Source organism: Euwallacea similis, chromosome 1, assembly GCF_039881205.1.
Source record: "Euwallacea similis isolate ESF13 chromosome 1, ESF131.1, whole genome shotgun sequence".
Lineage (NCBI taxonomy): Eukaryota > Metazoa > Arthropoda > Insecta > Coleoptera > Curculionidae > Euwallacea > Euwallacea similis.
In genome coordinates, this window is record NC_089609.1 from 2,849,206 (window position 1) to 2,869,557 (window position 20,352).

Here is a 20,352-nt window from a genome sequence, read left to right on the forward strand (position 1 = left end):
AATGTGCTTCCAGGATGGTCGTGCATGTATGGTACAAAAACCGGTTTTAAGACACTATTAATGTACCTCTAAGCATTTAATCTATCATAAATGAAAACAAGAAGAGACCGACTACCATACTGGATGGCACCCCAAACCATGACACCTGGTGTTAAACCAGAATGACGCCTTTCCAAAAAGTCCAAATTTAATCGCTCTCCTCTGCGCCTTCTAACACGTAACCGTCCATCAGATCGCCATAAACAAAATCGGCTCTCATCACTGAACACGATTCTTCTCCACTCATCCACCCATTGCACTCTCGGACGACACCACTCCAGTCGGGCCCCTCTGTGGTTTCGTGATAATGGAAGCCGACGCATAGGACGATATGAATTTAGTCCAAAACTTCGAATTCTGCAATACATCGTACTAAGGGAGACCCTTCGATTTAGGGTGGCTACCCAGTTAACACCAAGAGACGGAATTGTTTCAAACGGGGCGCCTGTCGCTGAACGACGAAGTCGCCGGTCTTCGCGTTGGTTCGTCATTCTTAGACGGCCACTACCACGATGACGATTTACTGACCCTTCGTTAGACCAATCTGTCCAAGCTCTTAGCACTGTTGATGCGTTTCGATTCAATCTACGTGCAATTTCGCGGAAAGGTAAACCTGCCTCATGCATACCAACAATTCTTCCCCTTTCAAAGGGAGTTAACTGCCGATAAACTGCATTTTGGCGTACACGAGGCATTTTGCACTACCACACATTTAATATGGTACTAACAATAATACCTTTATCGCTATCCGCCTGTAAAAAAAATTGCAAAAAGAACGATCGTCACAGATAAAAAAGTAAAGAAAAACTTCATATCGCATTAAAATACGAACTTGAAATTTTTATCATTTTTTTCTCTTTAGAAGTCTAAAATCATACCAAAATTTCAAATACATACAATGCGTTCTTCTTGGTGTTGCGGTTTTTTTGAAAGTCAGTGTAGATGCAATTTTTAATTCAAAGCATTTTATTACAAAAATTTCATAGCAAATGTTCAAAATGCGCACCATTTTATTTGTATTGTAACTTAGGTTTTTTGTCGTTTCTATGAAGACGATTAAGTAAACAAATGAAAATAACACTGCACGTCTTAGTTCCTTTTTAACGTTATTAAAGTACTGAAGTTTTGTTAAGTCAATAACTATCACTTTTTCACAATGAATACTTACACCTATAGTGAGCAAGTTGACATGCTATTGGTTTATGGATTTTGCAATAAAAACGGCCGGGAAAGTGTTCGAGTTTACCACGAAAAATTTCCAAATCGTCGAACACCCAATCATCAAATGTTTACAAATATTGAAAAACGACTCCATGAAAATGGATCGACCGAAAAGAATCGACGGGGGTCGAATCCGGACAATTAGGACAATGGGTAATGAAGAAGCTATTTTAAATAGAGTCCAAGAAAATCCGAGAATTAGTACCAAACGTTTACAAGACAACTTAGCAGTTCCTAAAAGCACAATTCACGAAGTTTTGAAAGAACAATTATTATACCCTCTCCATATCCAAAAAGAGCGATCGGTAAAAGATCTTGTACTTGAATTAAAAATTGCATCTATTAATAAAATTGTAAATATCTTTTAAATAGTTGGCTTTAGCGACATTTAACAAGTATACCTTTTTTAAGCAGAAAAGATAGGGTAAAAGATTTTTTTGCTCGAAATTGACATACACTGTGGCAGAAAAAAGTTTTGACGGTTTAAAAGTGTCCTAATGGTCGCTTATGGCGCCCTCTAGAAGATACATCAAAATCGTTTACAAATTTGAATTTTTCATCCTAAGAAACCTTCGGACACAAAATTTCATGAAATTAGTTTAAAGAAATCAAAAGATATTAAAGAAAATCTGATTTCCTTTTTCAATTTTGACACACTGTAGCTCCGTTATTATCAACTTTTGTACTAAGGCAAGTCTAGTTAAATCGACTTATCATGAGTTGCACTATATCTGATAGAGCGTTGTACACGAAGTATCCAGACACCCTGTATACAGTTGTTAGGGCGCTTGTGGATAAAAACGAGTCAGAGCAAGCGATTCGCGATTTTACAAGAGCGGTCGTACCAGCTGGCTCTACCAAAGGCGAAGAACGACCGATCCTTATCAATAAATATAAGGAACAACTGTTTCCTTCGGATGGCATGGTTGTCGCATCAACTTGGGTCTAATGAAACACAAGTCTTAACAATTACACCACAGACTCCTTACGTAATGAGAATAAAAAATAATTGAATTTACGTAAATCGAAATATTAATGCGAGTACCATCCGAGAACTTACCGGATAACCTCGCTGGTACATTTTATATTTGTTCGTACCAGGTTCGCAATACATTGAGGGGCCTTATTAAAATGAAACTCCAATTTAAAAATATAAAAAAAATATATGTATATATATAGGTATATTTATTGTGTTGAAGATAAGGATGGCGACTAAGGAGACCTCGCACACAGTAAAAGATACAGACTTAATTCAATGGGAGAAAAATTGCGCATTTAAGATAGAAGTTTCACGGTGCAAAAAAATCTAAAAAATTATTTTAATTATTCCAGTTAATGAGAAAAAAATTAGAACTTTTCTTTTTTCCTCGAGTTGCAGTGAAAGATAAAAAATCCATAGTTTGCTACTTGAATGTTACGTGACTAAATGATTTTATGCGGAAAATTTTAATCATCTGCCCATTTCCACGTGCATCATCAGCAAAACGTTCTTCACCTATTGTCACCGCTGGGTCTCAACCCTTAACAAATTCTAATTCAGGGAAGAGCCATGGGCCTTGATAAAGGGGAGACTGCCCTGAGTGAAATTCATCAAAATTCTAAGGTAAGCTCTAAATCTTGCAGCACAGATTTCGATACTCGTCAAGATTAAACATGAAAAAAGAAACCATGAACATGTACACAATCCGGGGCAGGGGACCCGGCACTTCTAACTCAACTAGAGGAGACTACATAGAGAGCCTGGAAAGATTTTGCAGACAGAACGTGGGATCAGTCTTGATTAAGAAACACAGAAGCATTAGGGGACAATCCGCTGGAGACTAAAGCATTGAGGAAAACCAAAAAATTATTTTACGGATTTGTTTGGGTCGGGAAACTACTCTCTTGATGGGGCAACTTTTTTCCCATTTAATCAAGTCTCTGTCGCCGTTTGCGAGACGCCCATGCCGAGCATCTTTATTTGGGACATACTGTATCTCGAACTATAAGTATTACAATATAATAAATGTCACATAGCTACCTCAACTGACAGACATAATAGTAATAAAGAATGTCATAGGTATATACGCAAAATTACCTTAAATAAATATTTACTTAGAACTGAAATACTTTGCACACTATTCCCTGTATAAATACGCGAAATTGATAAATAAACTTAAGCGGTACGTAAATATTATTATTAAAGGTTTTTCTAAGCATTGAAATTCTTTGGGCCAAAATAAGAAAAAAGTTCGTATAAGCATACAGTGACTCGCAGGTTAAACGATACAATCCGCATTGGATAAGTTAACTTGCCCCAGTGGCACAATATTTATTTTGAAGAAACAATATATAGGAATTAAATTAATATGAGTGTTCTGAAAGCGCACAAGTTAACACTTTACTCAGATGTGCCGCCCTTAAGTAGCAATAAATATTTATTGAATTTTAGGTGCGATTTAAATGTCCCGCCTTAAACGAAAATGATGCGAAATTTTAATTTACGAAGTAGGCATTGATTTGGCAATTGTTTTTTACCTAGTTTGACATTTTAAAGCGGCATTTCAATAAGTTAGACGAAACTACACAAAAATGGATCGTCAAACAACGTTTGGGGAAAGAAATTTAATTCTATTTCGCTACAAAAATGGATATAGCCAAAGAGACATAGCCAAAATGGTAAATAATGTCCATCAACTGTTCAACATATATCACTGAGCGTTACCGCAATGAAAATAGAATTGCGAATAAGTTCCGGGTGGCCTGGGATAAAATATTTACGAAACGCGAAGAACGATGGATTGCAAGAGAAATAATCAACAATCCTAAACAAAGTTGTCTAAAATTGTGTGCCGAAGTGGAAAGATAATTTGGAAAAAGACGCAACTGGGAAACAATTCGAGGGATGTTGAGAAAAAATGGCATACACGGTCGAACTGCCAGAAATAAACCGTTTATTGGCCAAATAAAGAGGAGGGCACGATTGGAATTCGCCGGAGAACACATTAGTAAACATTTAAACCTTCGGAATTCAGTAACATTAGCTGATAAAACCAAAATCAACTTATTTGGGTCGAATGGAAAAATATCGATGTGGAGAAAGTCTTATAAAGAACTGAACTTGAAAAATTTGAAAGTGAAGCAAGGTGGACTGATGTGGGAGTGTATGTCGTCTACAGAAGTAGGTAACTTGCATTTATTAAAGTATTTCTGAAGCATTTGGATATACAGGGTGTTTCCAAAAATGCGAGCAATATTCCTGAAATGGAAAGTTCTCATCAAAATATTGTACTTATGCTTATAAGCTGTTTTCCAAAAACTTACCCTTATGAAAATACAGCTTTTCAAAATTTGATAGCGAAAATGGTGTTACCTAAATAACTTTTCTTCCATCTGATGAAATTTAATGAATTTTGATTAGGTCGTATATCATATCAAAGTTAATCAGATAGGACCTAACACTTCTTTCTACATCTTCGGGGAGGCGAAGGAGAGACTACTCTAGGATACACGAACGTCTTAGTCGCCTTCTAAACGACTAAAAACTCCTTCGAAGGCGGGACTATTTTTTAACACTCTGTTGTTTGGAAACGAAGCGATTTCGGGAACGTGTTTGTTGAACTTTTTTCTTAATTTAAGCCAAAGAATATCCCCTTAAACTTGCGGAGTATGTGTCAGAAACACCCCGTGTATACACAGTTTCCCGGCTTTTGAGGGACTGTGAATATTTTAAACAGAAGTCAAAAGCAGAAAAAATATATAATAATTAAAATTATTTTAAATCTACAAGATAATTGGAAAATATGTGCCAATTTGGCAGAAAGTTGGGGGCCCTGAACTTACTTGCCGAAAATATATTAAAGACACAGAATTTTTATCAATGTAAAATATATGAAAAACAATAAATAAAAAAAATACATATTCTAAAGTGATGGGGGTGCAAAAAAATATCACAATGCAAATTTGTTGCATTAAATTAATCAAGAATATTAGAAGTTCGTGACTCTCCATTTTATGAACTTTTTCCTGAGAACAATCGCGATTAAATCATATTCTTTAAATATGCGGAGTATTATGCAATGTACAGGGTATTTCCAAGGTTGAGACATTTATTTTTTTTTTATTGTAGAACCGTGAAATAAATAATTTCCCCAAACATAAATATAATAACGAGAGTCGCGAGAAATGAGGGGCAACAATTTGTTTGTGAGGTTTGCGAAGCGACTATAGGACTTTACCTGGCAACAAGCCGTAGTAAAAATGTAAATAACCATGTGAAATATACAAAAATAATATTAGCATATTTTTCGGTGCTGCAAATAAATAAATGTATAATTAAATTGTTCTTCTGTGTAGAAAATATTGAAATGCCTTTACTCTTTAAATAGTTGAAACCAGACAAGTGTTTATATGAAATTTTTTTTTAAACCTATCTCACCTTTCATCTGTTCAAAGTCAAGTCCAAGCACTTAGATCAACGTCCGATTCTATTTTTAAACGTTAAAATAGTTTCTTTGACTTATCTTGAATTCGTTCTACAAAATTCTTGTTTCCTCATCACATATAACAAAAAAAGTTGAATTTAATTGACATTTTTGTCAATGTTCCTCACAACTTGGATTATTGGCAGACTCTTCTACTGAAGGCTGGCGGCTTCACATCTTCCGTACAAAAGAGGTGGGTGGCCTTATGCTCTGTTATCGAAAAGGCCACGCAAATACTAATTAGTCTTTCAAAAGAATATTCACATTGGGAACCATACGATGCAAAAGAGTAAGGGACTAAGTGAGTCGTCTACGAAGATTCTCATTTAAAAGATGATTGGATGCCTGCACTTCCAAAATGATATCAGAAATTGAATGAAAAAAATGAAAATGAAACTGTTAGAGAGTTAGGGACTGAAAAGATTCGAAGGAAACAATAATTTATATGATGTAGTAATACGAATTACTATGTAGTCGTATCTAATAAAAAAGAAGGCTTTACCAAAAGCTTAGACTTCAAAAATCATAAAACTTAGTCCATTTTAGTATTGTAGTCCCTGTAGATTGAATTGATTCCTAAAAATTGATTTTCAACCAATCGGATTCATTTCTGATGATAGCAAAGTTCTGTTAAAATAATTTATCTTTAAGAGCTCTACAATCTAAAATAAATGCACAAAGCCTTCTAAACACTCTCTACAACGATAACTAAAACTAAACTGACTGTATTTGCAGCAGTTTTCACTGCTAGAAAACAACTTATCAAGGCACTAGGAACCCTGCTACCATTCCCAACTAAAAAACTATGGTTTATCAGCCACAATGGTGATTGAGAGCTTTCTTTCAGGCCAAGAAAAAGTTTTGGGCAGTGACAAAGCTTCGGGACTCGCCAAAGCTTGAAATGTAACTGCCATATCCTGAGCCAAATCGTCGGGAATCAACACCTGCAACCACGCCCCCTGAGACACGTACGGCTGTTCTTGTTGCACTAAAGTTCCGGTAACTGAGTGAGCTACCAGAGTTATCGCCGTTTCGCCAAGCACTGATTTGAAAGTGAAATGCCGACCGTGTTTCACTCGACCCCTAATGGCTAAGGGAAGTAAACTACCGGCTTCGAGGTTAAAAATCAAATGTACACCATCTAGTTTTCGTACTCGGAGAAGTTCTGGGGGTTCCAATGAATTACCTTTAAAATATTATAAATTACTTGATGAAGTACAAATGTAGTCACATAAAAAACCTATAAAACTCTGGTGAAAAGGCGAATCCAACCTCGCGCTAACATCTTTGCAATCCTTTCCACTGAAATAGTCCTGTTCTGACCAGGAACACCGTCCAGAAACTCCGCTTAAATTGGAACCCTGAAGTTCAAATCCTCTTTCAACCTCTTCATGTGCATATGGATCTAACTCAAAAATACTTTCCCCTCGCCTCATATCGGTTATATGCCAGGCGCCGCCCGCACTAAGAACACAATAAATTGACTTTTGAAAATGCGCAAATTTTCAACTTACGCCCGCAATCTTTTAAGAATATCTAAAATCCCAGAACCATTCCACTGCTGTGTGGCTTTTAACTCCTCAGTACATATTCCCACAATTTGCACAAAATCTACTGTGCCAAATGGTGTTTGAGTACTGTTCAACTGAGGGTCGGTGGTCATTAACATGTGCTGAATTCTCGACTCACTATTGTCTAAGGCACAGTGCCAAGAAACATGATCATTTGCACATAAAGCATTACCTGAAATACATGTTACATTTTCAACAGAAGATTACAGAAAAGCGTCAAAGTTTGTACAATTAATGTTGTTTCTATAGCTTCAACAAATAATTATTTAATATTAGTTATTGAACCAACATATATAATATTAGTTTTAAGACACAAGCACACATTTAAGTTACTTTGTTTAAAAAATCCAAAGCACTGGTTCTGCTTTTTCACACAAAAAAATTGTATCCATCTATATCCTATGATAAATACCTGACTGAAACACATATTTGGCAAGAGACTGCATTAAAGTGGCTGGCCAAGTTGGAGGTGAAGTTTCCTCAGGCTCTCGTTTCAGCCTGAATGTTAACTCAAAGCCAAACCCTGAAGGACCCTCATTTCCAGTTGGATCATGAACTCGACCATCTCCATGCAAGTCTGATAATCCAAAAGTAATGTAATGCCAATGAGGAGGAATGTTTTCATTGGGCACCCCTGGGTTGGCATACATGGAAATGTAATCTAGTGGATCAGGGCCACCTAACCTAAGGTTGTAAGAAGGTTCAGAGCATAAATGTGGGTTAGTTAATGTATATATTAAAGAGATGATAAGGAATATCTTTAATTGTCATTGGATAATATGGATAAGACTGAGATTTTTACAGCAGCCACATTTTCATTCATTTCTCTTTTAAGTGATGTTGGGCAAGAAAAAACACAGGAACTGATCTAATAATAGCATCCTTCCCCTAACAGGAAATGACTTTATGTAGGTTTAAAAATAGAATATTTCAACATAACTTATTAAACCAAACAGCTAAATATTACAAAAGAATATAAAACTTACTACCCACCAATATTTTAATAAGGCTGTTACTTGTAAGGGATTTACTTGGTCAGGGTAGATCTTTCGACATAAGTTGTACAAAGTTTCCAGACCTGCAGGGGTTGGGGGAAGCATGTTAATTGGTGGCGGATGATGTGTAAGGGCTGCTGCTTCGTCCATAATATTCTGCGAATAAAACAATTATCTGTTAGAGCGCTTTACTTTCGTAATTAGAATTTTGCCAAGGGATAGTAAGAAAAGGTGGTTACCTAGCTATGAAAAGATCTAAAATCACAGATGAATTCTTAATTGGCACTACGTCAAATATTGCGGTTGATTAATGATAGTTGTTAAAGTTTATTTTTCGTCCCTTTTCCCTAAATCATGTTTTAAAAACTAAAAATTAACAATATTAAAACAATAAAACAAAAGAAAACTTTAATTAGCCGAGACTTTTAATATCAATGTCAAACTGACTAGAATTCTTGCAAAATGTCTAAACATGTGTGCGTTTTCGGACATCATACCCAGCGAGCTCGAAACATAGAACTAGAAATGTGGCAACGTTGTGGCATGACTAATATACATATTATGGTGTACTTATATCTTTGATTTGCTCGCCGTTTGGTTAAAATTTAAGTGAAACTGGAATCATTTGTACCCCAAACTTGGATTGTTTATTCGATTACCCATAATTAATGCTGGATATCCTATAGACCCTAAATATATAAGTAGATTTAGGGGATTAAGCGGCTTTAAGTATATTAACGCGCTATTGCCAAATCTAATTGCAAGAAGTATAAACCATTTTCGGTTATATTTCTTCTACAACAGCTCCAATTAGGTTCTATCCTTTATTGTAAATTGACTTTACTGTAAATTAAAGAAAGAGAAATATAATCGATCAACTTTAATCCCATAAAAATAACATGAAAGTAAAATTAGTTTTTTTCTTTTTCCATTACGAAAATTTACGCCAACAACACACCATCCCCATCCCTAATAATAACCCCATAATTCAGAAAAAATTAAAAATAGAGAATTTCTAATAATTAATTATTCATTTTTTTATCACTTTTCGTTCAGTTTTATTTAGGAAGTTGGCCACGTATTAATTTGTCACCCAAAGTCAAAATAATTAGAAATTTTCACTTTTAATCATCACAAGCATATTTCCATTAAACCACAATGAGCGCAGCAAATCCGTCTTATAAGGTGAGTGTTAACTCCCAATCTATAAACCCTACTAAGGAACATTTTAGCCGTCCGAAGGTAAACGTGAGGAATTTCGCAAATACCTGGAGAAAAATGGTGTTATGGATGCCTTAACGAGAGTTTTGGTAAACCTCTATGAAGAAGCTGAAAAGCCTGAAGATGCTTTAGAGTATCCTTTTTATTATCCCTTTGTGGGGTAGAAATAGATCTGGTATTATGTTCCTATTTTATGCTAACCCTGTGGCAGTTAAATGTTTAATCAATATTTGGATGAAATGCAATCAATATACCTTGAAATTAAATTCTACCTCATCAAGAGAACTCAAGTACCCAAAATGAAAATGATTTTTTTATAAAACTTATTTGTATAAGGGTAAATTTCTTAAAACATTGTTTAGATATATCCGTGATAAATTGGCAATCATTGCGGGCTTGGAGACCAATAAGCACTTGCAAATAAAATTAGGTGAAGCTGAAGGTAAGGTAAAGGATTTAGAAGCGCAGTTAGCAACTGGGAAAACTGGAGAAGGAGAACCAAAAGGTAAGCTTAAACAGTAAAATTATGTCAATTATTGATAAGAGAGAACTGTCTTGAGAACAAATTGAAACAAATGAGTAACCAAAGTATCATGCCATAATCATGGAAATAAAATGCAACTGCATAACTAGGTATTCAGTCTCATACTAAGTGCCACTAAAGTTGTTTTCTTTTAACCTTGTGAAGTCATAATTCATTCAAGTTTTCTATTCCACACCTTTATTAGTTAGAATTATGATAATCCTGATTTCTTTGATACATTCTCCCTTGTGGCTCTTTTGAAACAGACATTTTTAATGACTTGGAGAAGCAGGGGTTAAAAATGCAGATTCTTGTTTTGCTATTTATAAATCCCCACTAGAACTTCCCAAAGAGCAAAGTGAAAAACAGAACATTCATACTGTGCTAGGTGGAAGTATATCACCTCTTGCTGAAGAAACACCAGCTCAAGGGCAACCTGAGAAAACTGAAGAAAATGAACCTGCCCCATCCCCTGAATTACCCAGTCCGGAGGAAAATCCCGAAAATGCCGCTGTTCAACCACAAAAATAACTTACCTTTTTTTGCAAATTTGTTGGAATTCCATCAGTTGTATATTCTATAGGTTGAATAATAACTTAGCATCTATTCAGACAAGGTAGTGATCGGTGTTGTTTTCTCTCCTTTATTATAGCTTGTAGAATAAAAATAACAGGGTTTAATTAATACCAAGAAAATGCTTCTTTTCGTTTTTTTTACGTTTAATATGTTATAATAACTATTAATAAAATGCAAAGTTCAATTGTTACATTCCAAGTAAATGAAAGCTAGTTTTGCACTAAAAATACAAGTTAATATTGCCTTTGTCCTCAAGTACAAAATCACACTATTTAGGTGTATTACCAACTATTTCTTGCCAAGTTGGGCTTCTTATAACTTGCTTTATTTTCTTTTAATTATTACCGGGAATATTATGTGCATTAAGAGCATGTAATTACACAGAGTACTGTTAATTCCTTTGTTTAATTATTATTTAAAAGAGATGTAGTAATTTAATTTTTTTCCCTTATACTGCATGTTTGCTTTTAAGGGTTCTGTATATTTTGAATAAATTCTGAGTTGGCAAATATAAATATTTTTATTTCTTTTGGGAAGCAATTTTGTTAAACTAAGAGAAACTATTTCTAATAGAAAACGCCACTCCTGGATGTTCTCTATTTCATAAGTTAATTATAAAAAAGGAGTTTCACTAAAATGCTCTAACATATAAGTGATGAAATAAACCTAACATATACAAAGCAATAATCAGGAAAAATTACTTGGCGGCCGCTTTAGAAGCCTGGCGCCTCTTAACGTCCCAATTATAAACGCGAGCCATGTTCACTTCTGTTGTAGTAAACTGATCCCTATTGTAGTAAATACTTCTATCAATTGGTTATTTGTTAGCCAAATGACATCTTACCTAAGAAAGTCTAAATCATGATTTACATATCCCAAATTCCTTTCTGCAGCGGTAATATTCTGAGTCAACAGCTTTTTGGCATCTTCCAAGGTATATTCTAACATGACATTAGCCCCAAGCCATAGACATACGTTTTTTGTTGGCGGTATTTTGGCCTTTGAAAACACTTGCTCGCTAAGAAGAAACTGGGTGTCAAACTCTTCCTTTTGAGTTTCAAGTCTCTCAATCATGGCAAGCGAACGTTTCAATTCCGGGACTTGGTTTTGGAGTCGTTTCTTTTTTGCCAGAAGATTGTATTCCATAAATTTGTATTTCGCATGTTGACTGTCCAACTTTTTGAGAACTTCCTCCACACCACTGTTGTTTTCTGGTCGACTCATGTATGCATCCACATCGTCCTAAGAGATTTGATAAATGATAAGATAAAATAGAACTCAGTTTGTTTTTTGGTGGTACAACAATATAATTGTGTTCAATGCTTGTTTTGAAATAAAATTAATTAAAGACTTCATGCTCATTGTACTTCCTGCTAAGTACTAAAAATTTTAAACTTAAATTGGCTATATTGGCCATATTTTAGAAGATTTCCAGCGCATTATAAACTTTAAGGCAGCATATATTTGAATAATTTTGGCTTGAGAAATAACGGATTATATGAAATCTATGCTATATGTATAAAATTATTAGTGAGGCTGCGGATTGCCTTAAACTCCTTCAATGTGTCAGTTTTCTAGTATCAAATATAAAATGATGCTTGGCACTAAGTAATATTCACACTTTGTGCACACTAATGTGTTATGCCGAATATGCCATAAGATACAAGGTGTCGAGTTTAAGAGTATTTCATAACTCCTGCAATTTCAGAGACGTAATTAAAAATTATTTAAATTGGCGCAGTTAATCACTAAATGAAGAGAGGATTTGAGATGGTGGCTTTCATTAAATGTACGATATGTATTTAACTGTAGGATAGAAAATTATTCTTACCACGAATTCAGCTTCTGGTATGCCTGCATACGATTTCTTATCTCCTAAACTAAGGGTTTCACTATTATTTTCCATTGTGTAATTTAATATTTATCCACTATTTCCAAAAATGTCCACAGTTGTGAGTAAAAAATCTCGTGTATTTGAATATTTATTTTTAAATTTTTTACTTGTTTGTCTGTCTGCAAAATCCAATTCCTAACCTAAAAAAGTGAAATGGTAATTGACATGAACTGTTGAGGTGAAAGACTAATCAAGTGTTTCCGGATAACAGTCCATCTCACTCCATCTTGCCAAAAATAATGATAAGAAGGAAATAAAAGTTAGCTCCGAGCTTTCGGAAATTAATACTTAACCGGGTTGTAATTTGTCATCTTGATTTGAATTTTTGGAGGTTCAGTTTTCTTCCATAAAATCTCCAACAATGTTAAATAATAATTAAGGACTAATAATAAATATATTTATATTTCTGCCAATGTAAAATAACGCAATTATATACTCCCCATTATCATGTTATTCTGTGCGGAATTAACTGAAGTGAAAGTGGTGTATAACGTACTGAAATCAATAGCAATTAAAGAGGTTATACTTAATTAACGGCAAAAGAGCGAAATTAAAAGTAATTTTTCTAGTACGCAATTTTTCGCCCCATGGAAGAGGGTCTCAAAGTGACCCTGGATGAAATGAAATACATCGAGACATCGGCATACATTCCACGAACCATGTTCTCCCTCTATAATGTAACTAACACCAAAGACAACTTATTTAAGATAAGCATAAAAACATTTACTGATATCCTCAATATATTTGGGGATGACAGTAACCACAGCTTGAAACTAACATTCAAAGCTAGTGGATCACCTTTATGTGTTATGTAAGTTTACAAGTCTTATCTTAATCATTTAATATACAATACTACTTTATTAGGCCACTTACAATAATGAGGAATATCCTGTTTTTTGTCAAGTGTTATTGAAGGCTCAAGCCTACCAAAACCACCTTTTAATCAGTATATTCTTATATTTGTTTAGGCCTTTGCATGAATTCCTTACATTATGCATTTGTAGATTTTAGTAGTTTTGAAAACAAAATTTTAAGAATGAATCACAGCGAAGAAAACATTACTGTGGATTGTGAAATTAAAACTATGAATATGGAGGAATTTGGAAATCTTAGTTTGGCCGAAGAATGCAACTTAAATAAAATTGTGATAAATGCAAATATATTTTGTGAGCTACTGCAGAGCCTTGATAACATGGCAGATGAACTACGAATTATTTTCAGCCCAGAGTACCCCTATTTCGTATTACAAAGTAGAAGTCTCTCTGTAAGTGAAAGTTAACAATTCTCTGTAACTTAGGTTTATGCATTTAGCTGCTTTTAGGGGGAATCTGAAGTAAGCCTCAATAAAAACTCAGATTGTGTGACTAATTATCAGTGCAAGGAGAAAACAGATTTCACATACACTTTTTCCAATATAAAGCATATTATTAAAGTTTTACATCATTCCAGTAAAGTATCTATTTCCACTGGGGAAAGTGGACTTCTAGGATTACAATTAGTTATTAATGCAGATGAAAATCAGATGTATGTTGAACATTATGTTACATCTCAGTACATGACTCAAGATTAAAGTTAAAATAAAACACATTTTATTTTTTAAATATATTTTTGTTACAAAGACTTTTTTATTTATCACCGATCTCTCCCAATTGTTTCACTTATATTCTTAAAACCATCTTTAGCAACTAAATCGGCTAATTCCTTCTTTATTTGGGTGATTAAAGGTGGTCCATCATAAAGTAGTGCTGAATAAATTTGTATCAAACTTGCTCCAGCTTTAATTTTCTCATAAGCATCTTTTCCTGAGGATACACCCCCCTCACCTAAATAATTGCTATATTAAAAAATGTAAGTAATTAATTTATAACCGTTTTCAATGATTAAAATAATCTGCAATTCCTCCAAACCTTTCAATCCCTTCTACATAGTCTTTTACTGCATCATCAGAGGTTTTGTTCTTTCCCAAATTGATTCCCACAATAACTGGAGTTTCAGTATTGCGTTTAACATTTTTTACCCTATGCAAGACCTCTACATGCCTTTGGCTATTAAAATCGTACCTATTTATCACAGTTCTGTCCTCTAACAGCCGAAATACTCTTGGTTTATCATTGCTGGATTGTGGCAAAGGTGTAACTAAACTTATTTCAACAAACCCAAAATCAATATCTTTTAAACCTATTATAGCCTTGCCATCCTTGTCAAAACTCGCAGCTATGCCTACAGGATTTGGAAAATCTTTGTCAAGCACATGTACTCGCTAAAATGTCAATGATATTGTGTGGCTAATAGAATTTGAATACGATTTTTGGGCTTTTTACCAAAATATCAGGATCCTTGAAGACAACTTTTGGTAGAAGTCTGTATTGACTTACAAACACTGTTAAATTGTGCGCTCTCTCAAGATTAAGTAAGCGGACTAAGGGCATTAAAATGTCCTTATAGAACTTGTAGTTCCCATTGTAAATGCACACTCCAGCATAGAGTCCGGTTGCGCTAGTTACCACATACAGTAAAGATTTGGTTTTGCCCTGAAAGTTGACCAATTTTACTTCTATATGAATGTGAAACAACAAAATGAATTTTCTACTCGGGAAAAGAGACCCATTTTTGTAATTAAACCTTAGATTATTAGCAACTACTGTTTTTCTAAATAAAAATTTATATGTGTTATATTATCACATTCAGTAAATAAACAAGTAAAAGTTTTGTGAAAATGATAAATAGTAAAATTAAAACATTTTGCTTGAATCTCAAATCGACAGTAAATTCTTCTTGATGAAATGGTGTACACGAGTTGCCCTCTAACCGCACAATAAATTCAGTAATCCTAATCGAATGTCAGAGTTAACTTTCGGGCTTCCACAAACGGGCCATTATGCCGTGTCAACGAATAACGCCATTCAGTCGTCTATTTATCATTTATTTTATGGGGCTACGAAGCGATTCGTGTCGAAAGGGATCAGGGAATAAAGTACACAGTGGCAAAGTCGAATTTAGCCGGGAAAACAAGAATTCTTGGAAATTTAACCTATTTCCTCTCTATATGATAGGTCCCTTCACAGAGATATTGATTTACATTTATAGCATCTCAGTAATTTATTCATTTATACCACTTATTATGGCCAACACCACTATAATCGTACCGGACATAATTGCTTCGAGTAATAGCTCCACTTGCAGCAAGAAAGGGACCACGCAGAGTCTGCTTTGTATTACGCGACTTCACAAAATTGCCATGCATCAGCTTCACAAAATTGTCATGCATCAGCAAATTCTTAAGTCAAATTTATATCTGGGAAGTCATTATCACTATTTTCTAGAAGATAACTAAGGTCGTAATGGTGGGAATCAGAAAACAAACTTCCAGTATACATAGCAGTTTATTAAAGTATAACATTAATATATAACATGCACAAGCTTGAGTTAAAAAAATATACATATATATTTAAATTATTGGACGAGTCCTTTAAGTTAGCAATAAACTAAAACTATGGACTCACATAAAACGCAATTCCTTATTCAGCTATAGCAACACTAAGTAATAGAGTTTTGTCACAGTTTCTACAACAATACCTGCAACACCCAAATCGGTGACTAACGAACAAAGTTCAAACACGGCAATAATCCTGTAGACTTGATATTAATCTTCGGTTCAAACGTTTTGAGCAAAACAATCTGGTTTGACTGTTAAGAAGAGACGCAAATGCAAATGTTATAGTCGTCGGATGGGCTCTAGAATAAAATATTAATTCCAAATTCTCTATTGTTGCGAAATAGTGTTATGCATGCACGTTGAGAAAAGAGTAAAGCGCCTAACCAATCTCTCAACAGGGTTAACCAACAACAACTGTTGATTAAGTCGCACTGCTGCCTCAAGATTCTTTGCCATATGAATATTCCCAGTTCCATCCTAAAGAAACAAAGTTACCTACACAAATATTAATTATCGTTCTCGTACCTCAGCCATGGGAGACCACAACTTGACCACCGAATTTTTGCCACTTGAGGCTAACAAACACGTATTCGGATGAGGCTGGAGACAGTTTACTGGGTGTTCATCACCGATCAAAGCATTAACAATCGATTGAGTCTTCCGTTCCCACAAAAAAATTATTCCGTCACTCGATCCCCCGCAAATAAAATTGCCATCTTCTCCTAAAAGGAACAATCTTGGATGTTTAGCAATTAATATTTAATTGAGTTACCCAAGAAATTGGCTTCCATTCTGTGTGTGTTTCTGTTGCAATGTCCCATAAACCTCAATTCGTAATCCCTAGCACTTAAACGTTTTTCATTTTCAATTTCAAACGCTGTTACGCTCGCAAATGGAAATTTGCTGCGGTTAGGTATCTCTATCGTTCTTTTTTCAGGACTTTCAAGTCCCGAGTAGATTTTTTTTGCCTTAATAAACAATATTAAACACCTTTTTTTAATCTTACTTTAGGCAAAAATACCTGTTCATGGTAGGCAAATTCCGGCATAATTTCACAAAAGTGTTCATACCATAACTTGGCCTCGCGGGCCCATCCCAACGCGACCAAACACTTAATCAACCCAATAAAAGCTTTAGTTTCTTTGGGCCATTTCTCAATTACAGACAAATAATCTCTAGCGGCTCCATATAAATCGCCTATCCTGGAATATCTCTCAAAACTGAATTGATTTTTTATGACATTACCCGAACTTACCATTTTCTTTTGTATAAATGAAAAGCGCGTCTCATGTAGAAACAAGTACATAATTCAGTAGGAATTTTTATAGGCTTTTTAAGGTCGTAATTATTGGGAAAATAGCAATTATCATAGGTATCCTAGTTAAAAATGATAATTATTTATATTGTATAATAATACTGGATACTCACTAAAGTGCACTCGCATTTATTTCCTTCCAATTTCCTCCTGGAATTCCTAAGGTTAGGAATCTGAATCTCACTAATCTGTCTCTCCCTATTAACATCGAACAAATAAATCTGCTCACCTGCCTCACCTGCTATATTAACCAGCATCTCCGATCCCGCCGAATTAAAAGCAATATAATTGGTTTCATATTTTCCGATTATATTGTTAAGGGCCAAATGCCCAGGTGCATAGTACTGGGCGTATTTATTTATTTCATTCAGACCGCTTTTTGGATTGTATGCAAACTGGTGATCGGAAATCTAAATTTATGGGGTTAATCCAGTACTTTGTAGCTAACAGAGAACAGTAAGAAAACTTACTTTTGATAACGGATAAGTTTTGAGACGGCGTCTGTCGTAAACGCGGACAAAATTGTCATTTACTCCTACAGCTAAATAATGGGGTTTCGTCGGATTTACTGCAATACATTTTATTTCGGTGATCACGAGATAGGCAATAAGTACATTTGCATTATCAGAATCACATTCGTGAGGCTCTCTTAGGTCATACTGCCTACAAAACAATTATTTTTGTTCACTAGTTAGGAACACTCTTAGAGAAAAGAACAAACATGATTCTTCCATCGTCCCCTGCTGACCAAAATACTGTAGGATCCATTGGCGAACTGGCCAAACTTCTAACAACACTTTTATGGCAAGTGCAATCTAATAATCGATCCCCTTGTATGGATTGTACATTCACCTTTTTGTCATTGGCAGCTGTGACTATAATGCTGTTATTTGTCCCCAAAAACTACTCAAATGCAATTGTATTTAGCCATTGAAGTAACCGCCTTATCCCCTTACATACCTTAACCGAAAATATTTTACCAATGTGATTTGTAAGCAAGGTTTGAACTCTCTTATGCTTCATGGGGTCCCAAATCATCACTTCAGTGTCATCAGATCCTGACACTAAAAGGCTGAAAAAGTGTAGAGATTAATTATTGTCATGGACAAGATCGTTTTAACTCACCTCCCGTCAGGAGTCCATTGCAGGCAATTAACAGGGCCCTCATGGCCTCGCAGCTCGTATTCAATTCCTAAACGCCTTATTAAGTCGTGGGAAAACTGACGATGCCTATTCACATATTTGGGGCCTTCAATATTGCTTTCTCTATGCTGTAGGAGCTCCACAATATTCTTGCGTATATTAGATTTTTTTATTTTCTTTTCCATGGGCTGAATGTGAAGGATAATTAGTAAGAAAAAGATTAGAAGATAATTAAAATAGGGTTGTTAATTGAAAATTTGAGGTTTTTGAATCCTTGTTCTTTCAACTTTTTTGCTTGGTAAATTGTCTTAGTTTTGTTAACTGAGTATTGTTTCAGTTTTTAAATAAATTGTATGAATTTATTTTTATTATTTTACGTCTTCTTCTTGAGAATTATGATGGCTTCTTCCAGCATCCCACCGGGTTGATCAGACCTTTACAGTTCCTAACTACGGTCTAATGTACATTATTAATTAATGCATGAATTTTTAATAATTTGGTTAGCCTGAGTTTTGCATAAGTGCGGATCGTTATTTGGACCTGCTGAATTTATTGCACCCTTCTCTTCCTGTTGCAAAAATTTAAAGGTAATCAAATTTTCAGGTTTGTCTCTATTAGTTTATTCAGACATCTGTACTTCTGCAAATTTTCCTAATGCCAAGGATCTTTTCATATTCTGGAACTCATTGCTCTCTACACAGGGTGAATATGAAGTAGAGTTTTTTGCTGTTAACATGACACAAACCTCAAAAACTAAGGAAAATATTTATGTAAACATTTTTTCGAAATCTCAAAAACAACCGAAATATGAGTGCATGAAAAAAGTACGGAGCTTTTTAAATAACCAATTTTCTAACAGATGAATAAGTCGTAAAGGACCAATCAGATGACCCGCAAGATCATTAGACCTAAATCCATGTGTAATCTTTCAAAGTTGCCCTCCACATTCTGGCAGTGCCGAAATAGAATTTATCATATTTAAGCCAAACTGGTATCTTATTCTGAACTTTCCACGTGCGCTCGCATCGAGACAATTCAGCACAGTGCCAGTTTGGCATATTTTTGCGTATGTCTCATTTTCGAGTTTAAAATTAAAATATAAAGGCTTGCACATCTTTAAACCAGCTCAATATAAATCAAAGAATTAGAATGAATGGAATACATGAGTCCAATTTTCTTTTTAAGTCACCGGGGCGAACTCTAGAAAAAAGAGGAATGTTTTTTTCACCCTCTATATCGAAAATTAAACCTTTTCGGGCACATGTTTGTAAGATCTTTTTTTTCTTATTTTGAACTAAGGCATATTACTTTGAAGTTGTGTCGTGCGTTTATGAAACGCCCTATGTAATATGTAGGCCTGAGGGAACCCCTGATATGTCACGAATTTAGCATCAGGGCCATGCAAAAGCGTTGAAAAAGTAAGCATTGCGCAAGATAGTGATGTAAGCGGGCTGACTATGAATTTTCAAACTTACCGGACCTTCTTTTGCAACAAAACACTTTAAAAACCTTCCAAAACTTGACTTCACGTTCAACACATACCAGATCGCTCGTGGCGTTCGATAAAAAAGGCATTTTTTTGCTATTAATGGAAAGGATTAGGAATATAAACTTTTTTGGACACTTTTTATTCATGCAAGCAATTCGATGGAATCCATAAACAAATAAGAAGAGGAGGGATGAAGAAGTCAGTGGAAATTGTGCAATGCTGCCAGATCTACGAAATCGTCCCTATTTCTTGGAATAAATAGGATAAAATCTGACACAAGATACGGGCAAATTTCACAAAGTATTAAAAACCTATTATTATAATAAAAAAATAACAAAAATAATGTAGGAAGCATCCAAAAATAGACTCCCATATGTACCAAACTCAACTTACAAATGAGTATAGTTGAGAGATCCTAATTCTATAGAAACAATGTGACAATGCGCATAGACTTTTTCAACTAATC

General features: G+C 34.8%; 6 protein-coding genes across 7 annotated transcripts; 2 read left to right on the plus strand and 4 right to left on the minus strand.

Annotated features, from left to right (window-relative positions):
* Nucleotides 1–6,447: 6,447 nt before the first annotated feature.
* On the minus strand, nt 6,448–8,690 carry Su(fu) (suppressor of fused). The gene is made up of 6 exons (XM_066399673.1): nt 8,529–8,690; nt 8,288–8,445; nt 7,707–7,978; nt 7,238–7,466; nt 6,964–7,187; nt 6,448–6,909 (listed from the first exon to the last, which is right to left on the minus strand). Exons 2-6 carry the CDS (start codon nt 8,437–8,439, stop codon nt 6,527–6,529), a joined length of 1,260 nt encoding a protein of 419 aa, XP_066255770.1. The 5' UTR covers nt 8,440–8,445; nt 8,529–8,690; the 3' UTR covers nt 6,448–6,526.
* Nucleotides 8,691–9,230: 540 nt separating this feature from the next.
* LOC136415283 (c-Myc-binding protein homolog) lies at nt 9,231–11,124 on the plus strand. The gene is made up of 4 exons (XM_066399804.1): nt 9,231–9,474; nt 9,522–9,643; nt 9,873–10,015; nt 10,422–11,124. The coding sequence occupies exons 1-4, from the start codon at nt 9,448–9,450 to the stop codon at nt 10,562–10,564; spliced, it is 435 nt and encodes a 144-aa protein (XP_066255901.1). The 5' UTR covers nt 9,231–9,447; the 3' UTR covers nt 10,565–11,124.
* On the minus strand, nt 11,111–12,603 carry mgr (merry-go-round). Its single transcript, XM_066399796.1, has 3 exons — nt 12,441–12,603; nt 11,454–11,851; nt 11,111–11,397 (listed from the first exon to the last, which is right to left on the minus strand). The coding sequence occupies exons 1-3, from the start codon at nt 12,513–12,515 to the stop codon at nt 11,307–11,309; spliced, it is 564 nt and encodes a 187-aa protein (XP_066255893.1). The 5' UTR covers nt 12,516–12,603; the 3' UTR covers nt 11,111–11,306.
* Nucleotides 12,604–12,868: 265 nt separating this feature from the next.
* LOC136415257 (cell cycle checkpoint protein RAD1-like) lies at nt 12,869–14,121 on the plus strand. The gene is made up of 4 exons (XM_066399775.1): nt 12,869–13,022; nt 13,073–13,314; nt 13,539–13,767; nt 13,825–14,121. The coding sequence occupies exons 1-4, from the start codon at nt 12,951–12,953 to the stop codon at nt 14,071–14,073; spliced, it is 792 nt and encodes a 263-aa protein (XP_066255872.1). The 5' UTR covers nt 12,869–12,950; the 3' UTR covers nt 14,074–14,121.
* A 255-nt stretch (nt 14,122–14,376) lies between these two features.
* LOC136412828 (dihydroorotate dehydrogenase (quinone), mitochondrial-like) lies at nt 14,377–15,111 on the minus strand. Its single transcript, XM_066396004.1, has 3 exons — nt 15,094–15,111; nt 14,825–15,034; nt 14,377–14,763 (listed from the first exon to the last, which is right to left on the minus strand). Exons 1-3 carry the CDS (start codon nt 15,109–15,111, stop codon nt 14,377–14,379), a joined length of 615 nt encoding a protein of 204 aa, XP_066252101.1.
* Nucleotides 15,112–15,879: 768 nt separating this feature from the next.
* LOC136411775 (WD and tetratricopeptide repeats protein 1-like) lies at nt 15,880–20,001 on the minus strand. Of its 2 annotated transcripts, XM_066394490.1 has the most exons (12): nt 19,873–20,001; nt 18,380–18,585; nt 18,215–18,326; nt 17,976–18,157; nt 17,725–17,917; nt 17,368–17,664; nt 17,195–17,316; nt 16,961–17,141; nt 16,712–16,907; nt 16,465–16,661; nt 16,324–16,416; nt 15,880–16,238 (listed from the first exon to the last, which is right to left on the minus strand). In XM_066394490.1, exons 2-12 carry the CDS (start codon nt 18,580–18,582, stop codon nt 16,194–16,196), a joined length of 1,821 nt encoding a protein of 606 aa, XP_066250587.1. In that variant the 5' UTR covers nt 18,583–18,585; nt 19,873–20,001; the 3' UTR covers nt 15,880–16,193. The 2 variants fall into 2 exon arrangements, with proteins under 2 accessions (XP_066250587.1, XP_066250578.1); XM_066394481.1 differs by having other exon boundaries at nt 15,880–16,416.
* Nucleotides 20,002–20,352: the final 351 nt, after the last annotated feature.